This window comes from Strigops habroptila, chromosome 1, assembly GCF_004027225.2.
Source record: "Strigops habroptila isolate Jane chromosome 1, bStrHab1.2.pri, whole genome shotgun sequence".
Classification (NCBI taxonomy): Eukaryota; Metazoa; Chordata; class Aves; order Psittaciformes; family Psittacidae; genus Strigops; species Strigops habroptila.
In genome coordinates this window covers 140,588,890-140,611,490 of record NC_044277.2, presented here as the reverse complement: position 1 = coordinate 140,611,490, position 22,601 = coordinate 140,588,890, and the positions used below count along the sequence as shown (strand labels likewise).

At 36.3% G+C, this 22,601-nt stretch overlaps 1 protein-coding gene across 1 annotated transcript in view; it reads left to right on the top strand.

Moving 5' to 3' along the window:
* TOPAZ1 (testis and ovary specific PAZ domain containing 1) overlaps positions 1-22,601 on the top strand; it is a 34,495-nt gene that overhangs the window by 1,578 nt on the left and 10,316 nt on the right. Inside the window, 10 exon segments of the mRNA XM_030487843.1 lie at positions 87-2,553; positions 6,681-6,748; positions 9,607-9,746; positions 11,778-11,839; positions 14,170-14,285; positions 15,483-15,568; positions 16,268-16,405; positions 20,723-20,786; positions 21,908-22,059; positions 22,317-22,409. Coding sequence (XP_030343703.1) covers positions 87-2,553; positions 6,681-6,748; positions 9,607-9,746; positions 11,778-11,839; positions 14,170-14,285; positions 15,483-15,568; positions 16,268-16,405; positions 20,723-20,786; positions 21,908-22,059; positions 22,317-22,409 — 3,386 coding nt within the window.

Below are 22,601 nucleotides of genomic sequence, written 5' to 3'. Positions count from 1 at the left end.
GTTCTCTACATAAAAAAGTATTGCAATAGGGTAGGTTTTTTTCCCTTAGCATATTCTTTAATGACACTTCTTTGGTTTTTAATCAGTGAAGGAAGAATGGAATGCAATTGAGCAAGATTCTGGTACACAGGCTGTGAAGAAACTTAAGACAAATCAAAATCTGTCAGAAGATTCTAAGGAAAAGGAACCTCACTACTGTAAATCTCCTACAGTTGCTGCTTTAGGTGGGACCCAAAGCAAGAACTTTCTATGCCATCCTGTAACAAAAAAGTCCGGTGCGCAGTGTAAAAAAAGGAAACCCAGAACTGATCAAAACAAGTGCTTGCAAAGTTTTAGCGTGACTACAGCTGAAGAAGTGAGAAGTGTATCTGCAAAATGTGATGCTGAACATTGCAGAAAAGCCCTAAACCATTGCAGTGGCTTGCTCTGTGCAGCAGGAAAGAATCCATTTGTGAGATTAGAGGCCTGTAGTTACATCAATACATTTGTGAAATCTTCAGCTAGTGGAACTACCAGCAGTTATAAATTAAGTGGGTTCTTCCATATAGCCCAGGATAAAGGAAAGCGTGTTTTTCCTGATGGTACTGTAGAACAGAGGGATATGAACTGCAGCACTAGTAGAATGCAAAATGAAGGATCACCCATAAAAGGTGGTTTATTGTTCAATAAAGAAAAAACTCAAAACAGAGAAGAGTGTTTTTCATGCTGTCAGAGTGAAAGCAGTAAGTGTTTAACAGGAAGAAAGTTGAATATTGGTAGAAAGCCTAGGAAAAAGAGGAAAATCACTGAGAAATCAGCAGTGCAGAATATTTTCACAGACATGGCTAATGGCAGTGAGTATGAGTTACAAACAGAAGCGGCACTTGCCATGTCAAGTTCCTTTGATGTCTTGGGACTAAATCGTGAAGAAATTACTCTGTCAGGTTCATGTAATCGTACAGCAAATCTTCATATAGGAAGAAATACTCATGAAGCACAAAATGCATCAGTCTGGAGAAAAAAGAGTACCAAATTACTTGCATTTGAAGATGGCTTTAAGAAGACATCGGAGCTTGCAGTAACAGCAAAAGAAGAAAATTCAAACAGCGTGGCACATCATTCTGCTGGCTCAGGCAGCCTGAGAGTGCTGGCTGAGGTCCATGGTGTTTCTAACAGTCACAAAAGCAAGACAGCTAAAAAATTGAACAAAGTTAATAAGAAGTTGCAGCAGTTTACCTGTCAAAGAACAGTACCTATGACTGGTAAAAATGTTTGGCATTTTGAATCTTGTGCCAGGACTTCTGAATGGGTTCATAAAAATCTTGGGTCTAGCTCAGAAGGAAAAAGACTTGCAAGGGCTGCCTTCCAGGAATCCTCTGATAAAAGCAGTGTTGAAGCTGTAGGAAGCAATGCTGTGACTGGGAATTTGAGACAGTTGGATTTGCCTATGTCATTGGAAGAAATTAATGAAGAATCTACACGCGAAATAATAGATTCAAATACTGAATGTCTCACTTTACTTGAAACACTAGGATCCTCTCCCATGGGTATTGATGAGACTTTGAGAATGAGCAATGAAATTGTGCAGTCCCCAGTTAATATGGATAGAAGCGCTGTGGCTTTTAGCCATGATGATGTGCAAGAAGTTAAAGCAACCTTGAATTTTACAACAAAGCAAAGAGATAAAAAAAAGGGAGCTGTAACAAAAACAAACCTGTCTCTGACAGTCCGGAAAGGTACATCTACACGTGACACAAACAGAAAAAACTTGAGCGGTAAGACATCAGTAGCGAAGCAGGCATTTTCTGATTTAAAGCTAATGAAAACATTAAACACTGAAAACCTGACAAAATTCAAAATTCCTTTATGCAGAAGCAAACCTGAATCCAGGAAATTGGAATCTGTCCATTCATTTGAAAGAATAACCTACAGTCCACTAGAGCTTCTTGACAGCAGTAGCATTTCAACAAGGCAGAAGATGAATGAAGAGAATTTCTTGGTAAATTCTGAGCAGCAGCCCCTTCCTATTGCGAGTGATGCTACATCTACAGCTTCCACAAAGGAAAAAGCAGATGAGATCAGCAGTAAGGACTTCCAGCATGATGGCTCTAAAAACCTTTCAACCTTGTCCACTCTCTCTGAACATTCTGCTTTATATCCACATCCTTTTCCTGACGGACAGCCAGAGTCACCTGTGCCTGATTTCCATGGTACTGAATGTGTACTAAAATCTGGTTTTCCTGATCATTCTTGGAATGCAGCTGACCACCCTGTTGCATTAGAAATAAGTGATGGTAGCAAATCAAGTGGAACTCTTTCAGAACACCAAAGTCAGAATATTCCAGATATTCTTGAAGCTTACAAGGAAGATGTTCTTGTCATTGATGTGATTCAGGATGACCCCGACCTTTTTGGATACAATAATGAAGAGAAGCTTGAACTTGTAGATTGTGAAAGTTGTTCTGTGAAGGAATCCTATGATGATAGCATCTGCATTAAAGATGAAAAGCAGGATCTTCAGCCTGAGTGTCCTGTTACCTCAGAAAATAGAGATTCAGTAGATGATAATTTTAGGTATGTATATAATTTTTCTTTATTACAATAATCCTAAGTACTTTGTTCTCATATCGGTATACTTTGGTTGTAGTGGTCAGGCTTCCTTAGAGAATTTCGTGTATTTCTGAGTTGAATTTAAATGTCAAAATTTGATTGAGGTATGACAATATTCTGAATGCAAATAATTTGTTCTTCATAAGAACTAGGATTATCTCTGAATTGAGGGAAAACAGCCCTAAAGAATTGGTTTAGACCAAGTGAAGTGAAATATGGAAGTGTAAACAAAACTTAGGAAGAGTAATATTCTTAATGAATAACTCTATGTTTTTAAATATCTGACCTGATCTGAGATAGCAGATATCTCTTTGAAGGAAGTTTTTGAGTTGTGGTAGAATATTTAGCATGCTTTCTAGGTGTAGCTTATTCTTTTGCTGGATCTGTATAAGTAAATGGTTGTCTCTACAGTAGTATTCCATTCTGCCATTCTCTTTCCCTGCTTTTCTCCTACCCTGAGACGTATTTTTCAAATCTGTAATGTGGCTTACGTGTTATAGATGTTTATGATCCTGGTGTTAATGTCTAGGTAATAAGGTTTTTGGGGGGTTGAGATGATCATAAAAATCACTGAAGGGGGAAGAGAAGTTTAAAGTAGAAAAACTTTAGTAAAAGTGGTAGTAGTCCTTCACGGGACAGAGGAACTCATCAACTGTCTAGTCTTGTTTTCTCTCTAAGCTTTGATACTTGTGTTTGATAAATGAATTTTAAGATTGCATTTTTCATCATACAAAGGAAAATGGATCTTAGATAGAAATAATGCAAGATTTTCATCTGAAGAATTAGGTTTTTTTATTGGGAGGGGTTTTTTTCATTTTTTTCCTGTGCTCTTTCTGGGTGGCTTTATCCTTATTTTAAATAATGTTTTAATTATTTTCAACATTATGCCACTGCATTAATTTATTTTCCTCTTTGCTCTCCCTATCCCTTCCCTTTCTTTAAACCCATATGCAAAAAGAGGAAAAAGAAGAAAATCTTCTCTGAGGTGCTGGACAGTTTTTTAGACATGAGAATATAAAACTTTCAGTTGTTAATAAAGTATTTTTGCAGAATAAAACTTACGCAAAAAACAAGCCTCTGAAGAACAGGGCAAGTCTTCAGTAGGAGCATCAAACTTCTCAAGAAGCAGCTAGGCTGTATCATAGTAAATTTATTAGAATTCCTATTAATTTTGTGTACAGTGTATATATTATATCCTATATACACTACATAACAGAATGAGTATTTGCTGTATATTACCCCAGGGTAATAATGGCTGTGCTGAGATGGTTTCCAGCTGGCTGTCTAGACATTGCACGGAATGGAAGATCAGAACTTCTGAGCCCTTTACACTCATATATTGCTTATGGTAGTAAAGTTTGCTATTTGTATAGATACTAACTGAAAATTTTATTGGATCTTGTAAGTACTTTGTAGGGAGGATAAACATTCCCCTTAAGCAGTAATGACACTGGGTTAGAGTAACATTATCACAACCTTTAGAGAGATGAAAACTGAACTTGTTTGAAGTCGTATTTCAGCTTTCTTCCTGTTATCTGCTGAATTTGCTTGCCATTAGCCAAGGAAAATAAAAATGCAGACCTCTTATTTCTTAGAGTTTCCCCTTAATTTGCTAAAGATTTAGGCAAAATTGTTTGGTTTTGCTTTTTACATTCCATAATTTGATGCAAAGATCATTAGACAGTGACTAATCAAAGTTGGTAACAGTCAGGAACATATTAATGAACTGAATATGACAATATTAAAATAAGGCAATAAACCTTATACTGTTTTATCAGGTAGCTTATGTCACTTAATAATACCAGATAATGACCAGTTCATACTGCTGTGTTTTATTTTGTTAGTATTTGCCAGATACAACTGGGACTTCAACTTTGGCCAACCAAAAAAGTGATTATGCTGGTAGTTACACTGACATCATACTACGTATTTTAAAATTAAATACTGTTTCTGTTAATATCCTTTTTTATTTTTTTCTTTAGAGGTATCCTAGACTATTGTGTATGTTTTCTTGCTTGGCTGCTTATTTTATGTATACCCAGTGTTGCTTTGCAATACTACCTTAATATTAGCTTGTAATGATACTTCAATCTGTCCATGTAGAACAGCGAGTCAGAACTGCACTATTGTAAGCCATCTCTAACTTCTATAAATATTAGTTTATATGCATGTTTTGTTTAACATTTGGTTAATGTTAGCCATTACACTCTAGATGAATGTAATTTGGTGATCTTGTGTAGAAGAGCAATACAAGCAGTTAATGGCTGCACATGGTGCCTGTTGCTGAATGTTTTCGTTATCTCTATCAATACATAGCTTTTGTTATGATTTCCCTTCAGATTAATAAGAACAGGCAGATGGTAGAAAGAACCTGGATCTTTGTTAAAACTGTTTTAGTGCATATACGCATGGGGATGGACTTCAGTACATCTTGTGTACTGATACTTTGATCTGGCATTGGTACAGAGCAGTAAGAACTGTAGGTCTGCTAGCAGCAAGTTATTCTCAAAGTATAGCTGGGTTGTTAAAAAGGTTTTTACCACATGTTGAGTGTTACTGATGAGTTTAATAGCATTTAAATCGTAACCGTAAAGGAAATGACTGGTGCCTTAATTTTGTAGTGTTCTTCCCACTACAAAAATCTGAGATCTAGCAGCTTGTCAAAATTACAGTTCCTATAATGAAGTAATACTTTTTGTTCAAGTTTTTCATTGAGAAACCAAAGCATTTAAACTGTGTGAAGGATGTACCTGGTTGATTCGGTCACTGACAAGTATTTGGTGGCAACTATTAGCCACTGTAGATGTGTAACTATTAGTGTGGGTCCATTTTGTTTGAGCTTTGAATTTAAACACCAAGACATGTTTAGCTAATGACGCTTTTCATCTTTGACTGTTTGTGACCTTAAAAGATGGAGGAGTATTTTTAGTTACGAAAATTCAAGGATAATAATTTTTGGCTTCCAAATTTCAGATAATGAGAGCATGTGTACTTCAAAAGGAGAACATACTGGTCACAACAGTGATTGCACTCCAAAATTCAAATAACTTCTGTTTCACACTACACAATTAGGAGAATCTGGTAGAGATTTGGAAGTGGCTTTTGACCTGAACTTGAAGATTTCATTCTTTTGATGCTGTTAAATATTTTCAATTTTAGGCAGTGTTTATGAAGATGACAGCTTTTTGGAACTGTCTGCACTGGAATTTTACAAAAAGAAAGTAAATTGTTGTATGCAAAGTCACTCAAATTTTGCATTTCACATAAAATGTGGGGGAGAGGGGAAGTAAGCCTACAGAGAGCCTGCCTCTAATAAAAATCCTTCTTGTCTCTGCAAACTTGCTGTGACTTATTCAGCTCTGCTTAATGTATCTCACGATATCTGTGCCTGAATGTTTGCATAGTTCCAAGCTATACATACTGGGGAACTTCTTCATTTCCACTAGGTTGTTGCAAATTTTCATTGTTCCATTTTATTAGGCAGCTTGTTGTCATTACATTTGTTGTCATTTACCAGGAACGAGTTTCCAAGATGAATGGTGATGATGATGTTTATATATCCTGTATGTAATATTTTACTGTGTTTTTTACCTTCCGAGCTTTTCTGACGAGAAATACTTTTTTCCCAACTTATCTTTAAAATAGATGAAGCATCTTTCTATGAACAAGTGTTTGTTACTCTATTTGAGGTTCATTATTATGCAAATTTTCTTGAATATAATATTACCATAAATCACATTTTGTAGAAACTGATGAATTGGCTCATTAGCACAGTATTTCCATAATTTGCTATACAGAGAAGATTTCCCGTCTCAGTATTTTAAGCAAAGGTGAAATGGGATTATGAGCTTTTACTAATAACTTTTGGGATTTGAAATATCTTGGGTTTACTTGTTTAGGTGTATATTTGTAGGGATGGACATAAGAAAGCTAAAAGAGAGTGTTAAGAGCAGTCTTAAAACAGTGTGCTGGTGTATGTAAGCGTTCTGTCCATAGCTGAAAGTATTACTGAGAACTTTTATGTAACTTGTGAGATTCATACTGCTTTTGTGCAAGATGGAAATCTTAAAGACACTTTTGTTCCAAAACAGACACATTACCATACAGGAATCTGGAATGTCAGATGATACTGAAATTTCCTGTGATTGGGTGCTAAAAGGTAAGAGTCTTTGGAGATTTTTGAATGCATAATCAAGAGAAGAGAGTAACCACAAAGGTGTTCAGTGGCAAAACCAGGGCTTTCTACTTTCCACGTAAAATGGGAATTTGTCATTTCAGTAATACGTTTTTATTGGAACAGCGTTTTGTTTCCTAATGCATATAAAATGGATGTCTTTTGAAATGGTGCAAACCTGAGTCTTTCAGGGAATATCTGCTTCTCTTTAGTACTTGTCTGTTGATAGTACTGGGTTTTGGTTATTTTTTGATAGTAAGATACTGAGTACTGTGATACTGCTTTGGAGGCTGACTCACAATCTCTCTTTGTTGTTCTCTTCATCAGCAGATGGAATTTTAAAATAGGGGTTTTTTTTACAGGTTGTACTTTTGGTTTTTGCAGATGCTATGCCCATTCTTCTGACAGTGTTCAGTTTTTTAAGGATGCATTTTTTTAGAGAAGGATACTTCTGAGTTGGGGGGTTTTTTTCTTCCTATTTTAAGCAGAACAGTCCAAGTAGGCAGCATCTGAATGTGATTTGTTTTGTTTTCTACAGCTTGCATACAGACCTACTATGGAAAGTGTGTCTGATGTGGAAGTTTCTCTTAGATAGGTTGAAGGAGCAGGAGAATAAAACTAACACACTGGAGAAGGCACAGTGTGCTGATACTGGTTTTGAAGATTCTTGGTGTTCCCCTTTCTGGTGTCAGTTTTTCAGCTTGCTGTTAGTCTGGCACTCTGCCATTATGTACTGGTTTTGTTGCAGGCTTGAAAAGTGTCTGTGACAGTACGTCTTGTGCTGGTTTTTATATTAATGTGTTCATGTAGAAAGAAATACTTTTCATGTAGAAAGAGTGAGTGATTTGGGCAGATGTAGCCTCCTGGAGAAAAAGGACTGAATAGTAACTATTTGGGGGAGAGAAAGTTCCAGGCTTCAGTGGTAAGAAGGCAAAATAAAAGGTAATGAGGGTGTAAGAGCTTAGACACCAAGAAATAGACTCAAGTTCCCTGAGGATGAGTAGGAGGGAAGTACACAGTTAGGCCTCTGGCCATGTAAAGAGCCAGAGCGACCTGTGCCATGGTCTCTGCAGTACTGAGGGGATTGAAAAGAGACCTGGCAACAAGTCCTGTACTTTTTAGTAACTTCTGCATTTTCTTGGGCTGTTGTTTTGCTTCATTTTCTAATGAAGTTCGAGGCTAAAAGCCTTTGGGTCTTTTTGTGGTGCTTAAAATAAAGAAAAGATTTAAGTATGTCCTTCTTCCCAGATCTGAGAAACTAAGGATCGCATCATACTCTTAGATTAATAATGCATGTAGTAGCTTATGCTTGATATATGACTGTTTTAAGAGACCTGCACAGAACAAAAGAAAGGTGCTTGGTTTTGGTAATTATCCACAATTTATGTATTTATTTAGGAATACGTATTAGTGCTTTGGTGTCTTACGTTATGTAGTGAGATGATGGCTTCTTGTCTCAGGGGATTCACAGTCTAAGAAGGGCAACAAATACTACAGTTAAGGTATTCTGGATGACATCAATCCTCTTCATCCGTCAAGTGGAAATCTTACATACATTGTCTTCAAGCAGATGTGCCTTGTATTGCTGGTTATACAGAGACCAGTGACTGTAAGATAAAAGCCCTTCCAATAATAATCTGATTCTTCCTGTATCTGGATAGTGTGGTGCAGTTGAAATTTATTAGTGTGATCCAATGAAATTGTGAATTTCTTCTCTATGCAGAGCTCTTCCGCTGTACCTAAACAGTTGCTTCAGAAAGCTGCAGTTAATTTCTGTTCATTTCCTGTGGCATCTGCAAAAGGTGCTGAAATTTCATGGCACTGAATTCTCATTGTGTTTACTGTATTACAGGAATTTGGAGTTTCTGTATTTAGTTCGTAGAATCACAGAATGGTTTGGGTTGGGAGGGACCTTCAGGATCATCAAGTTCCAACTCCCTGCCGCGGGCAGGGACACCTTCCACCAGGCCAGGTTGCTCCAAGCCCCGTCCGACTTGGCCTTGAACACTGCCAGGGATGGGACATCCATAACCATTCTGGGCAACCTGTGCCAGTGCCTCACCACCCTCACACTAAAGAATTTTTTCCTAATATCTAGTGTAAATCTCTCCTCTTTCAGTTTAAAGCCATTCCCCCTTGTCCTGTCACTACATGTCCCTGTAAAAAGTCCCTCTTCAGATTCCTTGTAGTCCCCCTTTAGGTATTGGTAGACTGATACAAGGTCTCCCCTGAGCCTTCTCATCTCCAGGCTGAACAAGCCCAGCTCTCTCAGCCTGTCTCCATAGCAGAGGTGCTCCAGCCCTCTGATCATTTTCATGGCCCCTTCTGGGTTTGCTCCAACAGCTCCATGTCCCTCTTGTGTTGGGTGCTCCAGAACTGCACACAGTACTCCAGGTGGGGTCTCACAGGAGCGGAGTAGAGGGGGAGAATCCCCTCCCTCAACCTGCTGGCCACAGGGCTGTGTCATGTCATTACAATTAACTTACGCCCTTCTGCAGCAAAGACTAAGTCTTTATTTGCTTAGGAAATTACCATACGTATCTTTGGCTGTGTCTTAATAACAAAGCTTAACTGAATTTATTTCTAAAATACTGAATTCAATATTACATAAATAAACCTGTTCTACAGCTTGGATAGAATTTTAATTGCAGATTCAATTTAATATGTTTTTGAAATGGTTTGTGCTTTAAAGGTGAAATAATTTTACATATAAATTGCACATTCAGGAAGTCCTAGGATTCCTTAAATCTCATTAGTATTAAGGCTTTTTAATATTTAGGAAATAAAAGTTTTGTTGTCTTGTAGCTTGGGAAACACAAAGTAATGTGTTTATACATTTTCAGCTAAAGACACTAAAACCCACAACTCCTCCAGAGAAAGCAGTCCGCTTGCAAGTGTTACAGGTGTTACCGGGGGCTTTCTTGAAGATGGGCAACCAAGAGAACTAGATGAATTTCTGAAGAGTTTTGACGTGGATGAAAAGGTACTGAGAAATCATGTTTTCTGTCGCTAAGTAGTTTAAGAAATTATAGTCCATGTAGTTGGATAATATTAATTACTAATGCTGGTTTATCAATGAAATTTTTAATTTCCTGTAGTAGAAAGAATATTAGTGTTTCACAGGTTGCTGTGCTATTGACAGTGTAAGTTTTGCTTGACAGAACTTGGGTTTTTCTGCACTGTCACTAATAACCCATTTTCAAATTTGAAACAAAACAAGATAGTTATATCAGTTATTACAGTAACTCTGTATTACCAATTGTATGAAAATTACTGTTCCAGGGAACACCTAAGAGTACTACTGTGCATATGTGACATTTTCACATAACATAACTAGTTTTAAAAGTTGGTGTTAAATGCTTCTCACCACGCTGTCTCAGAAGGATGGCATGTTGTTGGAAGCTGGGGAGCTGCACAGCCATCATACATCCGAGGAGGATCATTCTGTGGCTCATTACTTGGGCAGAAGGACCATTACATTAACATACTGACTTCCTGGCAGTTCAGAGGGAACATTAAACTATTTTCATGCTCAGTGACTTTATCTGACCTTTCTACTCTCTCCGTCTTCCTTCCTCTAGATGATAAGTCTAGGTCTTTTAAGACTTGAAGTTTTATGCTATTTACTTCTTTTATAATGGATTGGAATTTACAGCTTGCTGCTACTCAGACATAGCTGCTGATAGCATTTACTGTTTTCCACTACTTCAAGAGTGGATAATGGTTTTAACTGGATAAGTTAAACTGTAAAATTCACATGGCTAAAAACTGTAAGTGATGGATAAGGTAATCAAACAGTAGGGAATCAGTTTCCGTGGCAAAATCATTATTTAAAAGCAGAATAGAAACATTTCCTTCAGCAAATGGAACAGGGGCTGCTGACATCTCATTCGCAAAGTGAACAGTGCCATTTTGTTCCCTGATCTCTTAGGGAGGGTAAAAGGGTCTCTCAAATAGAAAAGGTTACTGGAGGTGTAGTACTTGTTGCAGGACTGCCAGGTCAGTCCCTGGGGCTACTTCATAGTGTTGTGGCTTTGTAAAATCAGTGTTGTAATGCTTTCTTTTCTGTGCTTTGTTGGGCAAAGGTAAATAAGTACAACTAACATTATCCAAAACCCAAACTTTACCAAACTTAAGTCACGAAATATTGATACAGCCCTAAACCTATTCCTGTATGTGGATGGAAAACTAGGTTTGCAGATGTGGGGAGGAAGTGCAGTGGCAGAACACTTGTTGCAAGTATTCTCCTGTTCATGGTGATTCGGGGGGGAGGTGATGTTTTTTCCAGCTAATAATACTGTGACAAGGGCAAAAACTTAACCATGGAGAAAACCCTAAAAATATTTGGGGAACTGGTAAACTAAATTTCGGAAATCCACTGAGAGCATGTCCATCTCTAATTATTTGGCTGTCATAAATTTGTGAAGTTCAAGTTACTTCATGAATAACAGACAAAACAAAGCCAGGATTCCATGATTTTGTTCTGTATCAGTCCTTTCAGATTTTTATATCCAGATATGTTAGGTTCTGTCTTTTTTGTCCATATATTCGGGGATTTTTTACCTACATGCCATGGTACACAGCTGAGAAAAAGCCTTAGATTTCTCCTCAATACAGCTTTAAATTTTCACTAAACTTGGTGGAATGTTTTTTGTGGGTTTCTACACATCTGTCAGGCACAGTTAAAATTGGGTGGTGGGCCTAAAAATTGCTGGGACTACTGGTGGGAACAAAGAGAAGACAATTGTGTCACCTTTTTTCCAATTAAAAATCACCATTTTAAAGATTACAAGGTATAATAGCAGTGGTTTTACACCATTTACACCATATCATGGCAGTCTTACACCGTTTAAAAAGATGGTGTAAGAGTAACTCTGCCATCCAGATTACAGTTTTTATGGTCAAGACTATATTATCACACTTTCCAATGATCACTAACAGTTTGTAGTGTAAAGTATAAGAGGCTTAGTAGTGCTTTGCTGTATCTGAAAGTACATTTTAAATATCTTCACAGTTCAGGTTTGCAGATGGAGTGCCTGATGTTAAAGAGGAAAAAAAAGGTGAAGCTGAAAAAAGGTATATATACTTGTTCTTCATGTAACCTGTGATTTTCCCCAGTTACTGTACAAATGAAATGTGATGTTTTTCCTGAAACACCATCAGCATTTTAATTCAGTTTTTCTGTATTATTGTGACTATGTGATGAAGAAAATATATGTATGAAATAATATAATTTCATTGTGCAAAGCACAAGACAAGTATAACTGTAACCTGACAGGACAATAGAGATTATTTTGTCCTCTGGCTAGTAATGAAATATATCCACTTTATGCCAATGTCTAGCTTTGGCATCTCAATGTGAGTATGGCATAAGATGCATCTCCAGCCACAATAGCACTTATCAGAACTTCAAAAAAGAAAAAAAAAATCAACTGAAACATTCAGCTTTCTTTTCTGCCTCTTGGGACTTCCTAAACTGGTGAAGGAATTGAAAGATCTCATTCAAATTCAGGCTGACAGATATTTCAACAGCAGCAGAAAAAGGCACTTAAAAACATGGCACGTGGAGTCAAGTGTGTGCTTTGCTGTTCTGCTAGCTTCAAGCTGTGCTTACAGTTTTTGTTGCACGTACAACTTAAAGTGTCAGACTAAGAAACTTCCATTCAACATCAGCCTAAAAATGAAGCAGAATAAGATTTTGTAGAAGAAGTATACTTAAGTGATGTAATTCTTAAGTAATGAGAAGAGAAATAACAGGTATTTCAGAGTCATTTTCATGATAATCAAGAAACCTTAGCTGATATAGAAGAGGGTATTGCTTTTTTCCAGCACCAGTTACGTTTCAGTGACAGACTTGAAGTGTACCAGAATTTGGTTAAATAGAGAATATTGCATATTTTCATTAATCCACTAGAGAGCTCCAAGCTCATCCTTCTGGTAAAATACCTGTTTAAATTTACCTTAGTACCATAAATAGTTCTTTATACTATAGGAGAGTAGAGTACGCTGGATAAAATATGTGCAAGTGATACTGCATTACTTCCTTAGTTGAAATGCAGTGCACTCTGCAGTTAGAGAAGAGGCATGTATTTATTCTTTCATTTGGAGTAAAACTGTTTTCTCTAGTTTGACTCAAAAAATGTTACCATTGAAAAGTTTCATCTAGAAGAAAATATAGTTACTGTTCTTATTTAGCAAACTCCAATTCTAATGATGCTGTTCCTTAGAAAAAGGAAGTTGATTGTAGAGCTATAAAATTTACAGTTCCTCACAAAATTGTGTGTAGTTTCTTGTCTAGATTAAAGAGAGAGCTGAGATTGTTGTCCTGAAGGTAAGCTGCTATGAAAATCCTGTTGTGTCAGATCTGAGGCTGGCATCACAAGGAAGCACTAAAAAAAATTTCATGGTAACTTGAAAGTTCTGATTAACTAGATCTGCAGATGTAGTTTTTTATTTTTCTTCCTCTGGAGACTTGTACTATATAATAACTAGAATAAAAATAAAGGATTTTGGTTTATTAGGTAGAATTTATTCTTCTCTGCTGTAGCATTTTTATTTCAAACTCTATTAAAACCAGCCTGCAATTTAGGAAAGATTTTGCTTATCCTGGCTTTGGGAAGTATTAAATAGATAGAATGTGCCCTCACAGCGAATAGTAAGTCAGTTTCTGTCTCCAAACAGCAAGCAGGCTGAAGTGTCCTTTGTACTGAACCTAGATTCTTAATTGAAGGAGGAAGGGGAGGAGGATCTCAGGGGATTATTTTTTTCTGTAGCTTTATTTACAAATAAGAGATCACTAAGCATTTAGCTAGCAATATTTGTAGCTTGTTTCGGAAAACATCACATTTTAGTTGTTTAATTATCTGGAATGTGCATATTTGGGAATAGTCAAAGGCAGAACGGTTTTTAATTGGAGTTGCCTTTGAAATCACCTAAATCTTCTGCTGAGTAGAGCCAGTTATTAGGAAAGAAAACAGTTGGCTCTTCAAATGTGATTTCAAAAGCTTTGTGGATTACTTTGACAGATATTACATAACAGGCTGCTGAATAGTAGATGCTTCTTCAGAGGTGACAAATCATCTCAGTCTTCCTGTCAGCACAGTGGAAAAAGATTAGATGTTCATGGGTGCCTTTTCTACTTATTTATTTAATTTCATATAGTTCCATTTAAGGACAGAATAATCTCAGCTAAGATCATAATTAGATTGGACCAGGCAATCAGAGTAATGAAAGTAAAGTTGTTGGGATTGCTAGCTATTTGAATTTAGAGCAAGTTTTAAAGTGTTGTGTAAATTGTTGAAGAAATCCTCAGCTTTTATGTGCTTATTCCCCCTTTTTAGATGTTTAGTAATGGGAGAAGCACCTGTTGAATTTGGTTAAACAAATTTTTGGTTTTTCATACTCAGCAGTGACTGTAAATACAAAGACCTTGTGAACTGTGGATTGCTATCAGGATTGCCATTGCCTGCCCCTAAAATAAATGTCCTCAGTGAAACTACAGAGGTGGAACCCCGGACAAATGGTATCGTATGCTGTTTTGGTGAACCCTCCAGAATTTATTCTTATGTGTGTTTTATTTACCTATAAAATCTTAAGGAATTTCTTCAGTTCCTGAAGGCACTGGCTGGAGTTTATTTTAGTTTGCATACACAGAAGCAGAAATGCAAGTTCTCATGTGATAGGTTAGTCAGGTTTTTTGGGTTGGGTCAGTTTTTTTAGCAGGATCCTATTTGGTAGGGTCAAACAGCAGTCATTCTCTCATGGTGTTTATGGTTCTCTGATACTTGAATGGTATAGGGAACGTGACTGCAGATTTTCTTGATTGGTTGTTATCTGTAGGCAAAACTTGGTTGAGAGATTTGCCCAGCTTGCCAAAGGTCAGAACTTTGTTGTTTATGCCAATTCAAATGTTTGCAAGACATTCACTAGACTGGATCAAGGAAATTATCCTAGAATTAATAAGCAGTACTTAATTTTGACCTGGTATATTTCACACCTGGGACAGGGTACTTCTTAAAAGTTTGGCTGCTACCAGAGAAATAATAATTTAATGGAACTGTAGTCGAAGTTTCGTTCTCTTTTTCTTTGCACAGAACAACTCTTAACATTTAGCCTTACATAAAAGCATAGTTTTATTTGGTGTACAAGATAGAGAAAAACAGGAATTGATTGCTTATGGATAGATACTATAGTCTGTTTCTTTGCAACAGCTCTTTTGGGAATTAATGTTTTTAGAATTATTGGTTAACATGAATGTTTGTAAACACGGATTTCCAGAATTGAGCTCAGCGGCAGAGGTTCTTGCTTAGTTTCAAATTTTACTGCCAGTCCGAGCTTGTAGAACAACTTTATCATCATGTCTAACAATATTTTCAGGAAGTGCAAGAAACATAGATGCTATAAAAAGCAACTGTGAAATATGTCTCTAGACTGCAGTAGTTTGAAATTGCTTATGTCTTTGGCCTTAAAAGTGTATACACCTTACGAAGAGTTCTTCTAAATCTTCCTTCTTAAAATCATTTGAAATTGTTGCCAAAGCAACAGTTATGAAAAGTGTAACTTAATTACCGGGTTTAGATTGTATTAATCAAATTTTCATTAATCATTGCTGTGACTTGAACAAACTATAAATATAAGGGAAATAAAGATAAATGAGAGTGGTTTCAGTATGCTTTATTTTATTACACAATCTATTTATTGCCCTCATCCTAATTTTTAGATTACAGATTTTCAGGAAAAAGTCTTTTACTGCCCTTGCAAAATTCTGGAGATTTTGAGCCATGGAAGGTGGAAAAAAATGCAATTGTGAGTTGTTAAATCCTTAATGATCCTTTGGCACTAATTTTGTTACGGATATTCAGACAACTCTCCATGTATCTAGTCAGAAATTAGGAATCTATGTAAGTTTATGTTTCTACTCCTCTAAAGATGTTATCAATGAGTAAGTACAATTTCTGAGAACAAAATCAATGATGAGGGGACACCTGTTCACAGTCAAGCTTTGTAGATTTCTACTTCCAGCTTAAACAAAGTCAAATAATGCTTTTTGCCTTGTTGTTTTTGTAGAACTGAAAAGGAGACAAGGTTTGTCACATTTCAGACAGACTGCATTATCCATTATGCTGGGCACTGAAAAATGGTAAAGAAAGTTGATGCCCCAGAATCCTCAGACTCTTATCCAGAGCCATGCAGGAGTTTGTCATGTTTCTTCCTCCTCTCTACTCTGTGTTATTTGGCAGTTCTTGCATTCTCTGGTCTTCAAGACAGACTTTTGTTGTGTTAGACACTAACACATTACAAGGGATTGATCTTGGTGTGCTTTGAAATGCTGCAAATACAGTATACAGATGAAGGTTATTTCAAAAGTTTAATTGTAGATCACATTTTTTGCCTTTGTTTATAATTTGTAGCTATTTTGAAATTCTCAAGAAAATCAGCATGTTTGCTTTCAAAAAAAATACTGTTGGTTTTTTTCCTGCTTGTTTTAATTTCGTTTTATTTTAGGCTTCTCATTCAGTCCAGCAGATCCTCGAGATGATTGAATTGCCCCGTAAATATTGCAGATATTATTTCATGACTTTGCGGGGGTGTGAAAGAGCAAAATGTTGGTTTTGGCACGTTCCTGAACAAGGAGATGAAAAGGTAAAGAGCTTTATTAAAGAAAGGACAGATTGTAAGCATGAACACTTTTTAAATGCAAAACAACATCTCCTTTGTTCATTTATATGCGGGAAGGAAGTAAATTTCAGAGATTGATGGATCAAAAAAACATTCAGAAATTCTGCCTCTCAAGTTCTTTTTTTTTTTTAAAGTAGAATTTTGAACCTGTAGACTTTTTAAGAAAACCGTCATCAGGGAAAGAGTAAGTATTACGCTGTAGAAACACAAGAGTAGTAGAATGGGGAGATTCTGAGACATTTCTATCCCAAGCACTGGACATCTGTAACCAAACCAGACTATGTATGTATTCTTAAAGTCAAATGCCATCTATGGTATATTACTTTCTGCAAGTTTTGTGCAACAGCAGCATGTTTGTTTAAAGGTGCTGTAATCCCCTTAAATGTAAGAGTAATTCTCATGATATTTACAAGCAAAAATATTTTTCCAGTGATGGTCAAAGTAGGTGTGTTTTCAAACCATTTAACAAAGAAATTATGACTCTGTAATACTTAGAACTGTGTAAGACAAGCTAATTGTGCTGTCATGTAGTAAGATTTTGGAATTGGCTGTATGAAACCAAGACTTAGGTGGTTCTGTAAATCACTCGGAAGTAATAAAACAACTAAACAAAGACAAATGCCTAAACTTGTCCTCATCAGGTCTCTCAAGATCTATTTCTCATCTACCATCTTATTCATAAAAGTACAATTTTATCATTGGTGTCAGTAAGTAAAAATTACACAATCAAAATGTACAAAATAACTTCTCGTGAACCTGTCAGACATAAATACTTTTTAGAAAGTAGCATCTAACGGAGCTTACCCATCTCCTTGGTATCTTAAATATACTTTTTTAAAATACATCTGTGTCATTTGGTTGTATTTTTCTTAATGTTTTCTTTTTTCTTTTTTAAGTCTCAAAAACCAGCTGTTTTTCTAGTGCTTTGTAACCCCTTTGGAAATTTGAATGATGGATTAAAAATACTAAGATCATTTAACAGTAATTCTGTATGAGGCATTTTCCCCTTAACTCAATCGTGAAGGCTGTACAGAATATCATTAATTTTCAGCTAGTCTGTATGAATTATGATGATTCATTATATACAGACACATTAAGGAATTATTTGCCTAAAACTATTAAAAATCCCTTCCGTTTTACTTTACTTGTGGTGCAGCAGCCCAGCACACTGTTCTGCCCACCAAACCTAGCCTGACGTTCTTGGTAGTTGGAAGCATACTTTGGGGTGGGTTTGTTTTGTTTGTTTGGTTTAGAACTGTCTATTTAAAAACTATAGTAGGCCAAGCACCTCATGGTGGCACCAAAGTACATAAATGGAAGACAGGTAAAGCAGCAACAAAGTCTGTCTTCATCAAATGCAGGGGACTTCCTTAGTGCTGCGTTTTCAGTGATGATTGTTACAGGAATTTTCAGAGAGAAGTACCTTTCCCCATAATGGATATCCTTTCCTTTTCGTTAAGTAACTGTTTGATGTTTTAAGGCATAACTTAATAGAATTTCACTCTTCACAGTTGTGGCTGATAACATAACACAGCAGTGATTTCATTCATAAAAACATGTTTTTAAAGTCAGCACACTCTTGAGCTCAGCAAGTTCTACAAGTTACCAGTTTGTTGTTTTGGTTTGGTTTTTTTTTTCAAAGATGCCTTTAATTTCAAACAGTGAAATCTCTTTTGTATTAGGCAAAGTAAACAAAACTAGTAAGACTGTGTATTAAGTACTGCCCAAAGTATTTTAAGGGGAGGGTATCTTAATTGTACCAGTATCTGATAGGGACGAGGGACGTAAAGATGAAACCAGACTCTTGTCAGTGGTGCCCAGTCAAAGGATAAGAGACAGTGGGCATAAAGTGAAATGACAGGAAATGCAGTTTGGCTTGTACGACACTTCAGACTGTAGCATAGATAATAATTGTGCAGTTAAATAAGTGGTTTGAAAACACATCTTTATGCAAACTGTATTTCTTGGATTTTATTCTAGCTTTGTGCACCTTACTCATTAACCTTTCTGGACTCATATCCACAAAAGAAATGTTTACTTTTTGCAACTTCTTGAACCTCTAACTGGAAACAAACAGGATATAAAATAGGAAGATTTCTGTCTTCCTTAATGTCATCTTGCAACTTAAGGGCCATGGGTGTATGCTTCTGTTGCGGTTTGTTTAGGGGTTTTTTGTTTGGGTTTTGGGCTAGGGGCTTTGTTTGATTTGGTTTTGTTTTTTTAATCTGGCTTCCTAATGAAATGAGACTTAAAAGTTGCACTAACCTTTTATTACTGTCTCTAACTGCCTTTAAATAATTTTTTAACCTGTTGGTCAGTTTCAGACACATTTAACATAGAGTGCATGTCTCAAAGATGCCACAGGGTTCTTAAACAGAATCTTTTATAAAAAGGATCCTGGTTTTGAACTCGCTAAGCAAAAGGCTGCAGCATGGGGTTTTCCCCCTTATTAAATGTTAGAGTGCACACTGACTGGGGAATGCTGGAGGATTTCATAAATTCTGGTGCTTGTTCTTCTGATTTAAGCACCTCTGTGTCACTGCAGTAGAACTGTTTTACTGCATAGTCAGCTGCTTGTATAAGATACACAGCCCTTTATTATGCTTTTTATTAAATTGTCATGTTAAATGAGTTGTGGAATCAACTGATAGGTGACAGGATAGTGTCATCTATACCATCTTTTGAAAATAGGAATTGTCTCTTTCATGTACTTTAATTTGAAATCTGTTAGAGATTCTCACATTTTTACATGCTCTGTAGGTTCACTACACCTTTTAAAATTGAAACAACTAAATCAGCTGAAGCCTCCTAGAGAAGCTGTAAATGAATAACACATTTGCTTTCTTTTATAAATGTAATGTAACATGTCCCATGATTAAATGTTACTACAACTGGATTTTCCAAGCAATTTCACTAATGCTTGGAACAGTCAGAGCTCCAGATGCAATCTTGGCTTTTTTTGGGAGTCAGTCCAAAGAAGGAGGAAAACACATTCCAAAAGAAAGCAAACTGATTTACATACTGTAAGCATGTGCTAAAGTTTGTTTTGGAAATGCCCTCAGCCACCTGGGATTGTAGGTTTGGATTAAATGAGTTAACCCATTGCCGAGTGACACTGCATATATATTAATGATGATTTTCTGAAAGGTGTATCTTAGACTATAGTTCAACAACATCATGACATTTCAAAATGAAAACAGGAAGCATTATTTATATTCAACATGCTTACATGTACATAGAATCTTTGTGTTCTTTGACTTGATGATCTGAACAGGTTAATGGTTTTAAAAAAGGAAAGACGTCTTGGCCACAAGCCAGTATCTTCTGCTTTGATGATAACTCATTTGCTATGTAACAAACTGTGAGTGGATCCTGTCTAATTTTGAAGTTGCATGTAAAAATAAACCCAACTCAATTCTGTCATAACATGACTACTAATTTAAGGCATTTGCTGTCTCTTGATTTTTCATTATTTCACAAAATAGTGTTAAATATGATCCATTCATAGTGTTGTGCAGAAAGACTGTAAATGTTCTAGAAGTGTGGGTGGGTGGAGGTTTTTTTCCCTAACTTGGAATTCTAAGATTTAACCCCAGTAGTCTTTATTTCTTCATCTACAGAGATGGAATAAAATATGTAAGTACCACAAAGCCAACAGCTTAAGATGTTAAGGCAAGAATGTCCCAATGCCAAATAACATATTAAAATACCTAGGTGTAGATTACTTTTTAATCAAGTGGGGCTGGGGTGAAATGGTTCATTAAATTGAGTTAATTCTGAGTTTTTTCTTTTATGCCCTTACGAGTAATTCTTCGTGCCTGTCTGTGTTACCAACTTCATTTCTAGATGATTCTTTGACTTCTTAGTTGGTACATTAATGTAATTTTTGTTTATCCTGTTTTCACTTTCACCTTTTTGTTTCCCGTTCTCTCTCTGCTTACAATATGCCGCATCTATACTAATTCCAAAGTAACTGTATTTTGTAACTCATTTTTTTGTTTGCTATGAGTATATACAAACACACTCATGCAGCTGTGGTCCAAGCAGCTCCTTTTTCAAACATTTCATCTACATTATTTTTCTGTTTGATTCACTGACCTTTTGGCAGTACCTTTGCCTACAGACTCAATTACTTTCTTACACCATTTGTCAGCATGTGTGTGTTAAACAGAAGCAATGTAAAGTTCATTTCCTTATAGATCTCGTGTTTGTTGACAGTTCTTTTGTTTGGCATAAACTGAAGTAACATTTTACTGTAGATTTTTTTTTCCCTTTTTCTAGGTTTGCATGACAATACTTAGGACATACATTACTATCAAAGAATCAGGCCTTCTAAAACGCGCAGGTATGATGTAGTAGCAGCTTTTGATGCATCTTTGATACTTAGCTTATTGAAAGGAAATTGAATAGATTCTCAGGAGAGAAATGGGTGCCACTTCAACAGTTAGAAATGCTGATCTTGAAGGAATACATTCAATCTGCATGATCTCATGTCCCAGTTGCTCATTGAAGCTAGGTATTTAGATACGCAGTTATCTCGTGAGGTTGTTATAAATCTTACTTCCACAGAAAATAAATTTAGCCTGAATGGAACTAGACTTGAGAGCAGAAATGAGTAACTGGGGCAGGCGGGAGGTTTAACTGAACAAAGTTTTGTTAAGGTGCCTTTGAACACTCTGGCCAAACATCACAAATCCAAAAACTTTGGAATTAAGCTCTTGAAATGAAGTGCACCCAGACAGCTTTAATTTAGTCCTTTCATATTACTTCACATGCAAACAACTATGATTAACACATTTTAGGGACTGTAGTTAATCCAGATGCATCTGAACTTTTGAGTTCAGTCACAAAGGGCTGAATTTCAGTCTGGTCTGTCATTCTTTTTGTACCTGTCCTGAGCAGTCTTAAGTTTTTGAAAGCTTGTTAGAGCATAGCACAATGTGAACATAGGATCCAGTCGCACCCTGTGTAGCATGTTCCCATGCTGAAATACCGAGCATTGTAAATGCAAATAACACTGGGTACCACCAGGCTACACAGTTCGTCTCAACCAAGGCTAGCACTGGAACAGGTTGTAAGACCGTCCACCGTGATAACGCTGCACTTCACTTTCTAAAACTTCCTGTCTGGAAAGGCCTTACTACCTTGATGCACTTACCAAATCTAACCTGGTTTTGTGCATTATTCTGGTGCTGCACCAAATTAGCTGAGCTTTCTTGAAACCTAAAGGGCTTATGGTGTTCAGCTCAGTGACATGAGATGTTTAACAACAGTCAGTCTGGGTCTAGCAAGGTTAACACCGGTTAACTATTCAAACTGGATCCTTTCACCCATTTTTCTCCCTATCCCTGTCTCATAGTATCCTGTATAATTAAGGGTTGTTACACTGCGTTTAAAGGAAATAACTTGTTTGAATATTTAGCATCAGTTTACCCCAAAATGAAATTACTTTAATTGCTTTTTCAGTCCAAATATTTGTGAAATATTACAGAGAAGTTACTCCTGGTGTGGATTTTGCTTCTCAAGTGCTGAATGATCTTCTGGTTTCTCTGCTCAAGAAATGTTTGTTGCACGAAGTATTTCAGATACTGAATGTCACTGTACAAATCAGTACACTGGTAGGTGACCTTAAATATGTAAAAATATTGTATGTTTATATATGTAATATAAAAAAATACATTTGTTTAAACCTTTGATCTATTGGTTCTTAGTGTTTTGGATACTGTGCCACTTGTAGTAATAAGTTTGATTTTACTCTGATACTCAAATCTTGGGGGGGAAAAAAAGAGCAATTCAGAAGTTCCTATTACGAAAACTCTAAGCTTTCTAATTGAACAGAATTGCAAAACTGATTGTGCTTTTCTGTCTAAATTAGCCAGCTGTAGATGTTCTTCTGAAAATTTTTGAGCATGTGGCTTCTTTGAACATAAGAGATGCGGTGCCTACGTTAATCAGTACCTTTTGTAAGGTATGAGTTTGATTGTACTGCTGCTACTTGTTGGAATTTCTGAAATACCTTGTCTGTTTTAAAACTCAACCATATCACTTCAATATTATTTCAGTACTATTTTTTTAAGTTATATTATGACTAGCTGAATTAGTGGTGGGTGTTTCTATTTCTCCCTTATTTTTGACTGAGATTCAATCACGTTTTTCCCAC